The sequence below is a fragment of the Danio rerio genome, chromosome 18, assembly GCF_049306965.1.
Source record: "Danio rerio strain Tuebingen ecotype United States chromosome 18, GRCz12tu, whole genome shotgun sequence".
NCBI classification, from domain to species: Eukaryota; Metazoa; Chordata; class Actinopteri; order Cypriniformes; family Danionidae; genus Danio; species Danio rerio.
Window position 1 is genome coordinate 28,456,274 of NC_133193.1, and position 18,773 is coordinate 28,475,046.

The 18,773-nt window shown below is 38.3% G+C and overlaps 1 protein-coding gene across 4 annotated transcripts in view; it reads left to right on the forward strand.

Moving 5' to 3' along the window:
* pik3c2a (phosphatidylinositol-4-phosphate 3-kinase, catalytic subunit type 2 alpha) overlaps positions 1-18,773 on the forward strand; it is a 72,112-nt gene that overhangs the window by 16,127 nt on the left and 37,212 nt on the right. For all 4 annotated transcript variants that reach the window (XM_068214908.2, XM_073930347.1, XM_021467822.3 and 1 more), the window contains exons 3-8: positions 4,912-5,012; positions 9,110-9,270; positions 15,529-15,649; positions 17,770-17,881; positions 18,001-18,080; positions 18,190-18,253. In XM_068214908.2, coding sequence (XP_068071009.1) covers positions 4,912-5,012; positions 9,110-9,270; positions 15,529-15,649; positions 17,770-17,881; positions 18,001-18,080; positions 18,190-18,253 — 639 coding nt within the window. The remainder of the gene's footprint in view (positions 1-4,911; positions 5,013-9,109; positions 9,271-15,528; positions 15,650-17,769; positions 17,882-18,000; positions 18,081-18,189; positions 18,254-18,773) is intronic.

Consider the following 18,773-nt stretch of genomic DNA (forward strand, 5'->3'; position numbering starts at 1 on the left):
ATTTGTGTTCTGTTCCTCATAGCTGGCTGCTTATCACAGTGTAGGGAAGTTAAACGGGTGCTTAGTCTCTTTCGTTTTACCAAGGTTTTATCAAAACCACTTGCATTATCATTGGTCTTTCCTCAGAAATGTTGTCTCAGATTGCCAAAATAAAGAATGACTTCCTGAGAGGAATGTACATTGAGTGAGACTTCGATTCCTTTTGGGGAGGGTGTGTAAATGTGCTCCTTTTTTCCCAGAAATCCCACTTCCTGTTTCATTATGTTTGTTTTTGACCAGGACAATTGGCTGTTGTCACATATTTCCCACAGAACTTGAAGATTTTGTGCCTGTAACTTTCACTAAAGGATAAAACAACATCAAAGGTGGTGAAAGGGCTTTAGTCTTTGCACTTCCTCTTTCATGTTTGAAGAATATAATTATCAGACATCAGATATATTAAAGTGTCTGCTATGCTGTCCTACAGTATATGGACACGAACATCCAAAACATCAATATTAGGGCTGTACAATACATTTTAGTCGTCACATCACAGTATTTGCAATATGGAGCAATATGGAATGGGATTATATTAAAATTACCAGCCACCACAGTTCAGAACATGTGCTTGTCATAAACATTGTCATAAAGTGTAATCCTAATAGACTGGAAGATTTCCATTTGAATGTGTTTTTAAGAACTGTGGCTGTATAAGATTTTAAGTTGATTTTAACCATAAAGTCATAGTGTTTCAAACTTAAAGATTAATTCTATTTAGTTATTTGTACTGAACTACTGAAACATGTTTAATAATTTATATTAAAGGTTTTTTTGGTCATGGCAGCTTAAAGATGTATCTCATATGGAGAATGAAGGCTTTTCCATTGCTCAGGTTTGAGTTTTTCACTGACAGGGTGTAAAAATCTGGATGGTTTTGTGGGTCCGGTCTATAAAATCTGATCTTTATTTTATATTTCCTATTGAATTCAAGTAAGGTGATTGGCTGGGCCATTCTACAGCTTGATTTTCTTACTCTGAAAGCATTTGAGAGTTTCCTTGGCTGTGTTTTGGATCATTGTCTTCGTGAAATGTCCACCCTGGCTTCATCTTCAGCCTCCTGCTAATGTAGAAGTTGGACTGCAGCAGCTAATTTTCATTTACAATCCCGAAGGGCAGAGGGTTGCTGAAGAATTACTGAGAGATTTCAGCTGCTGTCTGGGCTTTCTACAGCTCCTTTCTTCATGTGTTCAATGCTTTTTTTCCCTGCGTAATTTCATTTTATTACACTTAACCTAATTAGTATTTAGTAATTAATTTGTTTTTTTTTGCATATATGGATTTATTTGGTTGTTACCAACATTTGAGAAAACTGTCAAGCCAACAGCACCTTTAAAATATCTTTTCAGTGAAAAATGGTGGTGTTCAATACTTATTTTGCCTGCTGTATGCAAAAAAAAAAAAAAAAAAAAAAATCCTAACAGGTAGAATAACAAAAAAAAAAAAAAAAATTTAAAAGAAACTTTTTTTTTGTGGTATAGCTTAATATTGTGATCATATATCGTGATAAAAGTTTGAGCAGTTAGTTGCAACAAGAAGGTTTGATACCGCCATAATAGTCATATAGTAAACTGGGTGTTGTCTTTGTGTGTGTGTATAGTAAGTCTTGCTGCTGTTCTCATTAGCACAGACAAGTCCCAGCTAGCTCTCTTTGCCCCATGGGTTCTTCCTGACGTGCCTTAAGCAGGGCCGCGCAGCTCCCTGTTGCCATAGTAGCCTTTTTTCGGAGTGTGCGAACGAGGCGAAACTAATCTGAGCTTTGGCTTTGGTGTACAGTTACTCTGCTTCACAACACCAGATACTCTTATCAGAAAGTCTGGATATTCCAACTCTTATCAGGACACACATCCTAAAAGACCAGTTTGCTGTTGTGTGTATTAACAGTACACTGTAGCCAAAAGATGTTTCTTTTTTTTGGAGTGCAGTAAAAGTATTTGGGATTAGTTAAGAAAATAATTACATAAATTCTGTTGCATGAAGCGATATGGTATGAAAATAATAAGGTAAATCATGATTCGGCATCATGACTCATGCATTATTTGTAAATACTGGTGTCAAAGGTGTGTATTGTTGTCGCAAAAACAGCTTTAGTTGATAAAAAAATTATGTGCTATTTACTTCAAAGTTATTTAATATTATTTAATTGTTTAAATTAAATAAATGCACACATTTATATTAATGTATTTGTTTACACTGTAATAAAAGCATTTTGTTACTTAAATGAGCAATTCCATGCAAATGTCAGCCATGCCATAAAAAAAAACTTTTTCACTCTTTTGTTTTCACAGGTATTTTACAATACTTTACAAACGCTTAAAGTATCTGTCAATGTTTTCAAACTATTATATTTGATTTACCAAAGTCACACATGTGAAAATTTCACATCAGCCACATCACTAACGGAGAGATGTCACATCCAGAATGAAGCTTTTTTCTCATGAATGCAAAAATATTAATAAAATAAAATAATTTTTGTTTTGTTTTATTATGAGCCAACTCTTATCCCTATGATTATCATTGTTTCTTTTGGGTTGTGCAGTTTAATTCACAGAATTTCTAAAAAGTATGTTGTATACTGTAAACTCGCTAACTTTTTTGGTCATATCCATGACACACGTTTATTTTCCTCATTTAAAATATAAAAAAATGCTTGCAGATTGATATTTTTTGGATCCCTTAACTCTGTGGTCAGTTCTGGAAAATATAAACAGATGTCTCAATATAATGTTAACATATACTTTCTCTGTGAATTTATGTTTAGATTTTTTACTGCAAATGTCACATCCAAAATGCTGGAATTGCTCAAACATGATTAATCCCATTGCCTTAAAAGAGACAAGTTGCCTACTTACAATGGCTTTATTCACTATTTTAAGTTGGAGCTGTCAAGTAAAGTTAGAATTATGCATATAGTGTAATTTTAAGGCAACAAATTTACTCACTTTTTATAGTTAATGTATACACAGTTTAAAAAGTTTGGCATTGGTCTACATAATCTTAGTACGTTTACAACATTAATTAAATATTCATAATATTTTAAAATATAATTTAGTGCAAAACTTTGCAAATAATAAAAAAGCAGTTGCATATCAAACTGAAGTCACATTACACAAAAGAAATCATTCATACTGTATGAGCCGCTTTGTGCTGAAGAAAAGTGTATTTCTTATTAATATATAATATTGTGCTGCTTAATATTTTTGCATTTTCAGATTGTTTTCAAAACTCTTTGTTTTACATGGAAATCTCTCTATTATTACAACATTATACATATCTGCTGTTACTAAATTCAATGCTTTCTTGTCAAATATGTGTTTTTCTTACAATAACAGAAACCTGATTGACCCCAAACTTTTGTTATTTGCCATAAATAACATTGACATTAAAATGCTGGCAGTTCTGATTGTTAGTGTATTAGGACCTAAAGCGCACATCCAGTGCTTTTGAACTCTGACACATTTTAAATGTGCCAAATTTGCCTGTGAGGATTTTGAGCTCGGATCATGTCAGTCAGATATTACTCAGCCACTGAACTGAGTTCTTGCTTTCTATAAAACTGCTATCAGTTGGTACTTTCATATCCCTAGCCCACACTTCAGCTCTAAAATACTTCTGTGAGATGTACTTATTTATGTGACCATTTGGTTTCAGTTGTATATACATGTCTTTTATAAATGTGCTCCCATCTCAGTGCAAACCATTAGCTCTGTCTGCCCTTAGCCTATCCTTCATGCAAAAAAGAAGTTTGTTTAAGGTAACGGTGAGTAATTAGATACATAAACAAACCTCTTAGTCACTATTTACCATCAAGCACTCTGTCCTCAGTGGAAAGTTAAATCATCTGACGGAAGTTCAGTCATATTTACTTTAGTGGAAGTGCATGAGGTCAGTCAGAGATCGAAGTTCCACTTAATGCATATCAGCATTCTTAACAACAATAACAGAGAGGAAGTTGCAAATTCTATCACACACAAACACAGATGATGGTGGAATTTTATTTCAATCCAACCGAATACGAAGCACATCCAAGCCAGCTTCCTTCATTCTCTCATTCCTGGGTGTTTTTTACGCTGTTTTTTGGCAGTTCACTTATAAACTTTTAACCTGAGGAAAAGGTCAGTTTGGACTGGGAGAAATTGCATGTAGGCCAGCCAGAACTGTAAAACTGTAGCGCGAAGCAGAAGCGGATGAATAATTTGTGAATGTGTGTCACATGGCATCTCATTTTTCTCTAAGGTTAGGCCCAGAGCCCTGGCCTAGTAAACAATTGAAGAGACCATCATGCTTGATTGTTTTACATGCAGTTTATCTGTGATGTTTCAGTTTTGGATTGACACACACAGTCTTGTTTGTTTGTTGTTACTTTAAATAAATGATAGTGATTGTGTTGGAGGCAGATGTACTCATCATAATCCATGCCAAAAGAAAATATGCCATGTCTGCCCTAAATAATATTAAAAATACATTTATTTAGGCTGTATTATATATGCAAGTTAACAGAATACACACTTTCTCATTTTAATCCCTATGTGAACCATTATTAAACTGTAAATGCATTTTTTCCTAGTTGTAGTTTTGTAGTGATGTGCTTTTTTGACCGATTTCCTTCCCGAAGGAAGTCTTTTTTTGGCATTCCAGACATTCTTCACATACTCTGTGTCCTCTCACCAAACAGAGAGACTGTCTCGTTCCACATTTGAACTGGGGTGTTAATGTCATCAATCACTAATATTTCATACCTTTGTGTATAAAATGGAGTGTTTTCAAACAATATTGTAGAAGGGATCTAAGTGACACCCTCAGTAAAAGTAAATGTATAGCATGGTAGGAAGAATGCTTGATCAGCAGTATAACTATGGCTTTGTCTTTTTACAGGTCAATAAGGGAAGCACAAATGTACTGTCCAAGTACTCTGCCTTACAGGAGAAGGAAGCCCAGAATCTAGAAGTTGTAGCATTCTGTGAAGACATTTCAAAGTGAGTAAATTTTTTTTGAAGGGTCATGAAACACCAAAAAAACATTTTTGAGATGTTGACATACATATACAGTTGAAGTCAGAATTATTAGCCCCTCTGAATTATTACCCCCAAACCCATCCCCCCCTCATTTATTTTTCATTTAAATTCCTCATTTAAATTCCAGCATGGAGACTGGATGTCCACCTGCCAACACTCCCGTTTTTCCCAGTACAACGTGACGTGTATGAGTTTTCAGCATTAATTCATGAGAAAAACTTGGTTCAAACCAATCAGCGCATTCTATTGTGAATGAGATGCAACTTCATTAATGTGCATGATACAGCTGTAAAGGCAATTTTTACCTGTTACAGTGTTCAGAGAGATGCCATGGTGTGTTGCCAACCCTAATTAAAACAAGTAAAAGAAGAAGAATTGCTTGGAGACATGGGTCGTCAGTGTTGCGTTTATAAATGTGCTGCAACAAAGGTTTTGTTTCCATTTTCCCGCGATGAGCTGCCGTGAGGACCCACATTTGAGGATTATAGTGGTCTGTTAATAAGTGAAAAAATACGCTTGTAAACTTTTTTTATCCGAGAGCTTTTCGGATCTGGATATAGAGAAATCTGGATTTGCCAATCTATGTCTTTAAAAAAAAAAAAGACAGGTTCCAGTTAGTGTTTATGGATTTGGTAAGTACAGTATGTGGTCAATGTTCTTTGTTTCTGTTTCTCCAGATGGCAAAGTTAGTTAGTATTGTCAGCAGTACTCTTTCAGTTTTTAAAGACATTCCCAAGTCAAAATGATTTACAGTAGTTACTAAGTTGACATTAAGTTAATATCACTACAATGTTATGGACTAACAGATCCTGTTCAGTTGTAAATACTGCTTCCAGAACGTAAACGCGTTAATCAAACTATTACCGTCATGTAGGATTTTTGCCGCGTATAATTTTCGCCGCATTTTGTGACAAGATAGTCTATATACATACAACTATTTGACGCTATTCTCAGCACCTACATGGTCTCTGAATCTACCAATAAATGCAGAGGGTTTTTTTCCCGCATAAAGCGTGTGGTATAAAAAAATCCATTAAAACACATTACACTCTTCCAGCAGTTCCTCCTAACCAATATCTTGTTTGTCATGTAGGGGCATGCATACAATAGCCACATTTCCACTATCGAGCCAGGGCTTTTGCCGGGCCGGGGCAATCCCCCGGGAGGCCGAAATCATGTCGCGTTTTCACTGTCGGGCTAGTAGCTCGCAGTCCGTCCCGCAAAACCTGCCCCCAGTACATCCCCGAATCAAACGTCACACAACCCGCCCAGTGCATCGGGAATCAGGCAGACAGATAAAGCACACCATCGCATTATCATGAAACCATTAATATAAAGACAACCGAAACTAACAAATGACACGTTACTGTACAGCATTACATTATATGTCTATACGCACGGGCCTGTGTGTTTCCATTGATTATTTTCCTTTACTCACCAACCGACTGTATATATGTACATTGTTATAGCTAGCTTTTGTTTCTTTTATATAAATTTATTTATTTAATGTGATTTTATTATATCCGATATTTGTAATTCTTTAAATTATTTCAATATAGCTTGGGCTATTTTATCAAAATATGACATCATTGTTTTGTGCCGTCAAAAGTGGACACATGTGTAAAAGTTTTATGGCTTTCTGTTGTATTCATATTTTGTTTTATCTCCAAAATAAAAAAATAAAAAAAAATAGCCGGTCAAGACATCAATAGAGCTGTCAAGCGAGCGCTCTTTAACCCGGCCTCACACACACACACACACACACACACACACAGGTCTTACAATGCACACGGATCACGCACAAACACACCTTCTAAACTTGACAGAAGCTCTCGACAACCTTTACTGGCTGCTGTGTCTTTTATATTTTGTAAAGATTATTATGCGTTACTGAAACATCAAGGAGGACGCAGCAAAGAAATGTCAAATTAAAACTTTTTATGCAACAGCCTTACATTTAAAAGGGAAACATAAGGGCGATCATAAGCAAAAAGACCCCTATCCCATAAGGTGTTTTATGGAATAGCCTATCTTAAACTGACCAGCTATATGTTTTCTTTCCCTTATTAATTTATTTGTTTGGCACATGTAGTCGTGTGCAATCGGAAAACTATTGTTATGACCGCAAGTCATCTTTAACAGACTCGGGCAAACTCCACCTTTGTTTTCACTCCGCCCTGAAGACTCAGCTCACCATCTCTGGCCCAAGGTATTCGGCAGGCCAAAAAAGGCTGGCCACTGGCCCCTAGAAAGCCCCACTTTGGCCCGATTAGGCCCTTGAAGTGACAGTGGAAACGCGATTGGACTTGGCTCGCCCTGGCTCGCTCGCTTTAGGCGCGATATTGGAAACGTGGCTAATGTTCCTGAAAGAAAGTGAAAGTGCCAAACTGCAGTTAAAGTCGACAAATTAAGAATGAAACATCCGAAATTGCATGAAACTCCAGTGGAAATATGGATTGACGCGGTGACATTAATTGAATTATGCACTACAACATGTAAAACAAGATAATGAACGGAATATTCAAAAAGTAACTCGTATAAACACATTAATTATATTACTGTCTTATTCTGATCAAGGAAAATAGTTTGATTACTGATGTAATGTAATCATAGTCACTGTCTATCTCCCCTGCGTCTGTGTTTCTGTTGCAGCTGTGAAAATCAGCGCGTGCACGTAATGAAACTCCTTTTTTTTTTTTAAGAAAAACCCTTCACTCTTTCGACACTCAACACTGCCACCTAAACAATGCTGAACTCACCCACTTTCCTGACTTTTTTCCAAACTAGAGGTGTAAAAACACCCTGACAGGGGTGGTTTCATACCCTTCAAGACGAGTTTTGTGCTTAAGGCCGTACTCTCACTAGGCATGGTTGCCTGAAGCAGGTCGCACACCAGAAGCAACGCCATGCATTTTAGAATTCTAAACATAGGTTTCTATCAGGATACACACACCGGCGCCGCAAGTCCATGGCTCAGGACGCAGTTCATTTTTCAGCCGCGCCACAGAGCGCCATCTGATTAGTTTTATGTTAAATATCATTCGAATGTGCGCGTCTGGTGTGCGATACTTTAAACTGTCATGTGCGCGCCGTGTTGCGGCGCCCAGCGGCGCTTCTGATGTGCGACCTGCTTTAGGCTGTACCGAAGCACGGTTGTCCTCCTCCCCTCTTCCCCATTGACCTGCACTCACATTGCATCCGAGCTGACGTCATTGATGATGCACTGTTCTGTTTAACAGAGAGAAGCACTCTCGCTCAGCACAGTGGAGATTACTTTAGTTACATTGTTTTGTATTATTTTAAGTCATTTGGGATGTGATAACCCACAGTCAAATATTTTGACTTGTTTGCTTCTTTAATAAACTATGACAGTTCACATTCATTGAAAAGTAAGAATGATTAATAAATCTGTATGAAACAGTCCCTTTAAATGGACGACGCATCTTCAGTTTTAGGCTTAGACATGCTTTACACTCCCACTACAAGCGTACCCCGCCAAAGCCCTACTGAACTGTGGTTTGGCACACCTATTCCAACCGGGCCAGGGCAGGCCAACTGAACCGCGCCTGAGCCTCATTCAGAGCAATCACACTTGTCAAATGAACCGGGAAATGCGCCTGGGCACGGTTCGGATAGCATAGTGTGAGTACGCCCAACCTGACTGAAATGTTGAAAAGGATACCCTCAGCAAAAAAGCTCACATCTCAGGACTACAGCTGTGTTGAATATTTAACATCAGAAGGTCCCAGGATACCAGAATCAGCATTTTAATGTTATTTTCTGTAGGGGAAGCAAGACTAATCTGCACCTGATGGACTAATTTAGGAAATGCCAGAAATCCTGAAATGTATACCTCATTGTTTTCAGCAAGCTGCCCAGCAAAGTTAATACTACCAATGTGAAATGCAGGAAGTCTACAGATGCCCCTTTAGTGGCAGAAGCTAAAGACTTGTTTTCTAAAATTAGTACACAAAGAGAGCTTGTACAAGGACTGAACCTTGTAGTACACATCATTTACCTATGTTTAACAGTGCTGTTTTTTTTTTTTTTTTTTGCAGACTGAGGTCAAAGTTCCCACACGATGACCTGTCTACCAACCCTGGCTATGTTCTCAGCCCTGTGATCACGCAGAGGGATGCAGGAGGGGACAATGGGGGCAGTGTGAAAGTGTCCATTGAGATTTCTGATTCTCAACAGCCTGTAACGTTTACTTGCGATGGTAAGGGTTTTTATCACGTCGAGCTGATAATAATAATTTGTTCTGAAAGAAATATCTTCTGCAATAACTAAACAATGTGTATTCTAAATAATCTACTCACTATTTGTCAATAATATTCTTCTCTGAATGTCTGCTATGATGACAGTGCCAGACAGCATTTCTTGGCTGCTGTCACACATTCTCTTTTTATATAACTGTCATGGCGCGTCTGCTCAACAGATTGATACTTCAACCAGGGTTTTTCATTTTTCTGCTTGCATGATTCGAGTTGAATTGTTTTTTTTTACTGGGTAACCTGTCTGTGATCCAGGCATGGAAAGTCCTTTTCATTGAGCTGTAGTGGCCCTGGCTCAGTTCCCTGTGAAGCGTCTGTTTTCTGAAGACTGCCTGGCCTCATTTTTTTTGTGCTGTGTCTCTAGCCACCTCACTCCTGGCAGGAAATCAAGACTGGCCTTTTGTGTTGAAGAATTTTTCTGTGTTGTTACTGCCTAAGCCCCATAGCTCTTTTTGTCCTGAATGAATCCAGCATACACTGTGGTCTTAGGAAGGGAAAAGGGGGCAAAGTGTCTGAGTTTGCCTTATAGACAGCTAATATGTTTGACGAATCTCCCTGCTATACTGTATCTAACTGGATTGTTAAATTGACTCTCTTCTTACTTGTTCTTTCCTTTTCAACTTCTGACCCAGTATGTTGTGTTTAGATCAGGAGATTTCATTGATCCTACTGAAATCTGGGTTTGTAACAATATACCTTCATTCTGTAAACAGTGGGCATAAGTAAGATCTCATATTTATGAATACTTAACTTTCCTAATCCATACAAAGAAGCTCAATGCTTTCTTCGCATGTTAAGCCTGACTGTCTGAAACTTCAAAAAGGTGGCTTTTGAGGTTTTCCTTGGTTTGTTCAAGTGGAGGAAAGTGCTTAGCTGTGTGTAAGGTTAGTAGAGTTAGCAATTCCAGACATACTTGGCATGGGAGACACAGCAAATGAAGCTCGGGAGGCGACTAAGGTTTAAATGTGTGGAATATAAAGGCTTTTCCAGGATAAACTCAGATTAAAAGTCTCCATTTTCTGATTCCTGGATCAGATTTGGCCCCTTCAAATTAAGATGCACACCAATTGAGAAAAAAGCTTGTGTGTTGCTTTATTTGGAAATTTATATGATTGTTGTTCATTCATTTGGATTGTACATGCACCATACGGATTTGCGTTTTCCAAGCATTTCGGTTTTTCTTGCCTCTCGGCTTTTTTCCATGACTTCCTTATGGCTGTAGAATCCCCGCCATTATAGACCAACCACACACTCCTGACATTCCAGGACCATGTGTTTTACTGTAGTACCATGGGAAGAAGATGGCAGTTTTACTGGCATCCCACAACCCATCAAAACAACCCCAAAATCACCACCAATTAGGCATGACCATCAGGCATTTAGTCCTGAAAAACACAGGGCTGACATGAAAAGTCCAGGTTAGACATAACTGACTTTAATCCAGCCCTAGGCTTGGAGCTTGAAGAGTGGATCATTCCAGGGAGGGGTGTGGGGTCTGTTATTGCTATAGCCCTGGGGTGACCATGAGCAATATGTTGGGTGTCAGATTTTGTTCTGATCTAGTCATGCCAAATACTTTTTGCCATAGTCTCTTGTTATGTTTTTTTTTTCTAAATGAGTCAGAAGAGGTTTAAAAATCATTCCCAATAGCACCCTCAACAGCCCTTGCTGTAACGTGTACAATGTAAAGTTCAAACCAGTGCAAACTACATGATATCAACATCAAACTGGCTCCATCAATATATATAAGTATGTATGTATATGTATATATATGTGTGTGTGTGTGTGTGTGTGTGTGTGTGTGTGTGTGTGTGTGTGTGTGTGTGTGTGTGTGTGTGTGTATATATATATATATATATATATGTATATATATGTATATATATATATATGTATATATTTTTCCCACTTGACAAGCCAAGCTGACGGGACGCGTGGCAGCATCGACGATTCTATTTTTTGATTCGATAATCGAAATTGAGCATAAATTTCGATAATCGAAATCGTGACACCCCTTATATATATATATATATATATATATATATATATATATATATATATATATATATATATATATATATATATATATATATATATGCACTCACACTAGCGGTCTCTCCTCTCACATTAGCAGGAGGGACGTTCACTGATATTCACAGACCATTTTCCTTCTATCAAGACCACATCTCTGCTTGTTAATGATTAACAGATTAATGTGATCAGTTAAACGGTCTGTGAATATCAGTGAGCTTCATTTCTGCTGATGTGACCGGAGAGACCGCTAGTGTTATGTACCTGTTCAGGTGAGGAGCACCAGCAACTCAAATGCTCTCTGTCAGGATTTCATCATGGACGCCTGCACGCGTTAGCATGCAACAAGCTGCAAGTGTCACAGACAGGACTGCATGTCAAACCACTCTGTTTACACATCGTTAAAAAAATACCACCCGAAGTTACTCTATATTAAGTCTGAATTGTGCTTTTAGATGAAAGTCATTTGACGGTTATTAAGTTAGTTGCACCAAACGTAGTGGCCGTGCTGCAAATTGTAAACAGCCACTCTAAACACTGTGAAAGAAGTTCAGGCAGTGGCGTAGCGGACGGGCCCGCAGGGCACGCACCGCGGGGGGGCCCCGCGTCGTCGCGAATTTCAATAAACTCTTGGGAACAACTGTGGTCGTAACCAAAGTTCACACGTCTGTGTTCTCTGAACACCTCTCAAGCGGTGGACTACTTCATTCTGATTGCTTGCCGCCAATGTTGCCAACTTAGCGACTTTGTCACTAGATTTAGCGAATTTTCAGACCCCCCTAGCGACAAATCTAGCGACTTTTTTGTGTGTTATTGAAGAATTTTTTTTAGACTGTCATTTGTCCATACTGTACCGTCCCTACTCTTCTCAACGAGCTGCGTGTGATGCCGCCGGCCCCTCCCCCGCCTCACAGCACTGACAGGCGGCCCAGTCAGTCCTCGTACAGCAGCCTCTCCCACCTGCAGCCCGAGAGCAGATCACCCCTCTGCGTACCGACGACAAATGATTTAGCACAGGCAGTGTGAAGGTATTTCCCTTGTACAGTCAAACCTATGTACTTCTCCTTTATTTTAACAATTTAATTGGACCGTTAATTCTTTTCTTGTTCACAATCACAGAAATTTTATTGACAGTTTCTGAACTTGTCTGAGTTTATTACATATGAGAGATTACTGCACATTCACTATACATCTATAATGACATACTGTATTCAAACAGCAATACATTTAGTTAAATAAACATGCTTATATAAAGTGTAGTGCAATTATAAATACCCCTTTATAAACCATATGCTGTTAAACAGAAACGGTAGAACGTGATGACGTCAGTGATATGCAAATTGACGTATGACGTATCCCCCCCCCTTCATCAGGGGGCCCCGTCAGCGATCCCTGCAGGGGGCCCTCTGCATTTTGCGCTACGCCACTGAGTTCAGGGTCATGACAGTGACAGTGAGTGTGCACCTCTCCATGAAAACTGTGAGCGCTATTACTAACAGACCAGACCAGAGGACTAGAATCAGCTGATTACAGGCCTTGGATAGTCGAATGGTGCATCTCTAGTTAAAATACAAATACAATAAATATAGGTTTTGTTTGTTTGTTTGTTTTGTTAGCAGCACGGATATCAGAAAAAAAGCTGTTCTCATAAATTATTCATTATTGATTTAATAAAATCGCAACATTTTCCCCATCATATAACCGCACAGGCTGACATCGCAGTTGTGATACAATTATGCAGCACTAGCTTGTTCTTTCTGTTCTTTTAGTGTTGCATCTTGTGACATCATGTCCTGTTTTTTAGTTTAATTAAATGTCTATTGTGCCATACTGTCTTCGCATTTCAATCAAACTGTTACAGAGTTTGTTTGCAGACTGAGTGAGACCAGTCTTTTCAGGGGTTTCAGTCTATTTGTTTGATACGCACTAGGGTTTGGATGACATCATTCACACCTATTCAAATGAACCGCATTAACATGGCAATTGCACTGCAGTTTGTTTTAATCAGGCCAAGTGTAAAGAAGCCCTTTGTGTAAGGAATTTGTCCAGACAGTGAAAATCAACTTTAAGTGTCAGAGACTACAAAATACATTCTGTATAGGGCTGCACCATGTGTTGAAAAATTATTGGTATTACATTAATAGTATATGTGACATAGGTATTGCAGAGGTGTGTAATAAATTAATTAATCTTATGCATTGGTTCTTTATCTTAATTTGACTAATCAGGTTCAAGATCATGCTTTATCTTTAGTTCTGTTTCCACATTAGTTGCAGTTCTGCTATTGACTTTTAGGAGCCCAGAGGTGAACCCAGAGCTGGAAATAAACACTAATGACAGAAGTTGAGACGAGAGGAAAGTAACAACAGCCAATTAGAGCCAGAAAAGCTTTTTCTTTATTCATAGTGGTTTAAAGACATAGGGCTCTATTTCGGACGGTCCATGCGCAGAGCGCAAAACGCAGGGCGCAAACGCTTTCAGGGCGTGTCAGAATGCATTTTTGCTAACTTAAGGACGGGAAAATCTGCTTTGCGCCATAGCGCATGGTCTAAAAGGGCTGAGTTTATTTACTTAATGAGTTATAGGTGTGTTTTGAGAATAAACCTGGAGTCTCATCTTCCATTACCTTTAAGAGCCAGCTGCGTCACGCCATAAGCGCATTGGTATTAACATGACATAAAGTAAGTTTACTTTCGCTTTTGCTCTCATGGATAGGGAAACCTTACCGCACAGACATCAATTAGCCTATAAATAATTGATTTCGTTTGTTAAGCGCAAAGATTAGTTTCAAAACTATTTCTAAATTCAGTTCTAATTTCCAGCAAACGAATAAGTGATTAATAATAAAAAAGTTTCGTCAAAATACTGAGTTATTTGCAAATACACCTGCTATGCCCCATATGGTCTATGCCCCCCCCCCGAGATGAAGAAAGTATGAAGGTGTGGTTTTTAAATTCATGTAGGCTAGAAATTAATATGTTTTGTAATATTTTCATCATTTATATTTATATCCTATATATATCCTTATTATATCATATATATATACTTATTATATCTTTTTCATATGTAAAAATATTGGCGTATTGCATCTTGTGCAGGCACGTGCACACATAGGGCTCAACCTGTGCAGTGCACATGCCCTTTTTAGTCTTGGATAAAAAGTGCCCTTCCAAAATGATCAAAAGTGCCCCCGCCACGCAACACACCCTCATTCCCGCCTTTCAGTAGGCGCGCAACAACACCGCCCTTGAGTACGCGCGCGACAACACAGCTGATCAGATTTCGCGCGCGACAACACAGCTGATCAGATTTCGCGCGCGACAACACAGCTGATCAGATTGCGCGCGACAACACAGCTGATCAGAACGCGCGCGACAACCCCCCCCAGCCTGCACTTTGCGCTAGGCTAGACAATAGACCGTCTTTGTTCTGGTCTAAAGATCAGACTATTTACAGTTTCTCAAAATAGCAACGCACCAAAACACGCCTGCTTTTTTAGACCAGAACGCCTATGGGCGCATATTTGAGCGCAAATGCATTTGCTATTTAAACAGTGTGGCCCAATGCCTTAAAATGACCCTTGCGCCAAGCTTAAAGTAGTAAAAACTATTGCGCTGCCACTTGCACCACATTCCGCCGGGTGTATGATAGGGCCCTAAATGTTTGTACCATGACAACACATTTGTACCATTTTGTACCATTTGTATTTTTTTTTTTATCTGAATTGAAGAATATATTTCATCTGTTTATTTTATTATCCTTAAATTATTTAAGAAAACATGGCTAATATAAATAGCATTTATCTAGGTCAGGTATCACCAAACTTGTTCCTGGAGGTCCGATGACCAGCAGATTTTAGCTTCAATCCTAATCAAACACACCTGAAAAAGCCAATCAAGCTCTTACTAGGTATAATTGAAACACCCAGGCAGGTGTGTTGAGGCAAATTGGAGCTAAACCCTGCAGGGTAACGGACCTCCAGGAACGAGATTGCTGACCCCTGATCTAGGTAAATGTTTTATCATAAGAAATACCGTTATTTCAGTACTCAACAACATTATTGCATATTTTTGCAGTATCGTGCAGTCCTAATTCTTAATTTTTTCCCCATCGAATTCCTTTTTTTATCTGTCTTTAGATGGCTTTCTTATTGTAGTCTGTATTTCTTTCCCTAGTGACTTCTCCAGTGGACTTGCTCATAATGCAGGCTTTGTGTTGGGTTCATGATGACCTGAACCAGGTGGACATCAATAGCTACGTTCTCAAGGTCTGCGGACAGGAGGAGGTCCTTCAGAAGTGAGTACTCCCTTTAGTTTCTCGCTTTCCTTTTTGCAGGCATTCTGTCCTATTACATAAACACGTCTCCTGCCAACATTCCTTGAGAGCGGGGCTATTTTGCTTTAATTGTGCTAGGGAAATGTTTCCTTTTTACCCACACCATTGGAAGAGAAGAACCAGCAGTGCTAGGGGAGGGTTTGCCTGGCCTAATAAGAAACAGAGGGATTGGGCAAAACAAAACCCTTCCAAGCATTTAGGAAGAATTGAGTCTAATGTAAGGCATCCTCCCTTAGTTACCATGGGGTGTCCATGTTATTGTGCTCATTTCAGAGTTTTTAAGCGTTCTAGAAAGTTTTTAGTTGTTATGTTAAAGTTTCTCAGTGTCTGGCTTGTCCTCATTTGACCTTGGCAAGTCGATATTGAAGAGTGAATTAAATATGACCCTTCCAAAGCACAATTCTCCTGGAAAAAACTACTCTTCTGGAATGTTCTTAGAGTGAACTTTCTCAAAAAGAAATGATGCAATATCTTCTTTTTTGTGTTGTTTTTCATAAGGCTTATGTGTACCATTTAAAAGTTTGGGGATGATAAGAATTTGAAAATGTTTGTAGAAAAATACACTCACCGGCCACTTTATTAGGTTCAACTGCTCGCTAACACATTTTTCTAATCAGCCAATCACATGGCAGCAACTAAATGCATTAAGACATGTAGACATGGTCATAACGATCTGCTGCGGTTCAAACCAAGCATCAGAATGGGGAAGAAAGGTGATTTAAGAGACTTTTAACATTAGACGTTTGTTGGTGCCAGACTGGTCCGAGTATTTCAGAAACTGCTAATCTACTGGGATTTTCACGCTTCAACCATCTCTAGGATTTACAGAGAATGGCCTGAAAAAGAGAAAATATCCAGTTAGCGGCAGTTCTGTGGCTTAAATGCCTTGTTGATGCCAGAGGACAATGGCCAGACTGGTTCAAGCTGATAGAAAAACAACAGTAACTCAAATAGCCACTCGTTAAAACCGAGGTATGCAGAAGAGCATCTCTAAAACTAAGGCTACAATTTACACAGGTTCTCCAAAATTGGACAATAGAAGATTAGAAAAACGTTGCCTGGTCTGATGAGTCTAGATTTCTGCTGTTACATTTGGACGGTCAGAATTTGTCATCAACAACATGAAAGCATGGATCCATCCCACCTTGTATCAAAGTATCAATTGAGCATCATGTCAACACCACAGCTTACCCGAGTATTGTTGCTGACCTTGTCCATCCCTTTATGACCACAGAGTACCCATCTTCTAATGGCTACTTCCAGCAGAATAGCATGACGTAAAGCGTGAATCATCTCAGACTGGTTTCTTGAACATGACAATCAGTTTACTGTACTCTAATGGCCTTCACAGTCACCAGAACCTAATCCAATAGAGCACCTTTGGAATGTGGTGGAATGGGAGATTCGCATCATAGATGTGAAGATGACTAATTTGCAGCAACTGCGTGATGCTATCATGGCAATATGGATTAAAGTCTCTGAGGAGTATTTCCAATACCTTGTTGAATCTATGCCACAAAGGATTAAGGCAGTTCTGAATGCAAAAGTGGGTCCAACTCGGTACTAGTAAGGTGTACCTAATAAAGTGGCCGTTGATTGTATGTTCACATTTATTTGATGAATAGAGTAAAGAAAAAAAAAGCAGTAGTGTTAAATATTGAAATTAAATGTTGTTTTGCATTTTTCAAATATAAATCGAAACTAATTAGAAAGATTAATAAAGCTGAATATTAAGCAGCATTTCCTCAAGTCAGCAATTCTTGTAAGATACTGACGCGATGCTCTATTAACATAGATTTTATATTAAAAAGAGGAATTATATTACTTTATAATCAACAAAAATGTTTAACTAGATTTACTATTTAACCATTACCCTTTTCATGGATTTTTGTTTAAAATATTTTATAAAAAAAAAAAGAAATGTTTCATGTAATATTTGATCAATCAAATGCATTGTTGGTCAATTAAACTGTTACACTTTTAATTACCCTAATCTTTTTAATGGTAGGTTTTATTATTGATTAATACAGTTGCTTTTGGCTCTGGCCCATTTCTAAAGCATCTTTTATGTTCTCTTCCAGTAAACACAGTCTAGGCAGTCATGAGTACGTGCAGAACTGCAGGAAGTGGGAATCAGAGATCAAACTACAGCTCCTGTTTCTTAGCACAATGAGAAGAGATCTGGCCCGAACTGTAAGACACTTAATAAAGGCTAAAAGAAATAGATAGAATCTGGTTGTTCACTGCACTACACTACCATCACTGTTATAAAAATAATGAAGATTCTTTTTTCTTTGGATGCTTGTTAACAGGCAGAAGATGACATCTCGCCCATTGATTTGGAGAAATACCTTGGTCTAGTGGAGAGGCCATTTAAAGAGGCAGTCACAAGGTAGGAATGTTCTCCATCTTATCTGGAAGGCTTCGTGTTGCCTTTGAAGTCCCAGATTGTGCTTGTTGATTTCTCTCATGCATTTGCACGCTTGTTCTTTCTTTTACAGAGAAGGCCTTGCTGAATATCTAGAAGGCTTTCATAAGCAAGTCAATCTCTGCCTTCAGAATGAGGTAGCACATTTCTGAAATGTTTCAAACACTAGCTTTGTTTGCAAATAAAGATTTAAATGACATTTATGCACAAATATGGAACATAGCAAAAAACGTTTGCGAATAAAGCAAAGTTTACATTCAATGAGTCAAAGAGAGCAAAATTGTCACTTCCTGAAGAATTGGTGCCAAATATCAAAAAGAGAAATGAAATTTGCTACAGTAGGAGAATCCACTTTGAGCCTGTTTTTCCTCATATAATAAATTAAACCTCAGAGAACGAAATGCAATGAATGTTCAGTGTATTTTGGAGGCGCAAGACTGCTTTATGGGAGCGCAGCCACCAGAGCAGAGTTTTAGATGTAATAATGCCAAACCAAGGTTATTATAGTGAACGAAAAAACGACAACTAAAAAACTGAAAGAAGTTTTTATTTTTTTATTTTATGTTTTATAATTAGAACTGAAACTGTATTGTGTGCATACAAAGCTAACTAAAAGTATTGCATAATTTTTTCTTTGTTTTCGTCTTTTTAAATGTA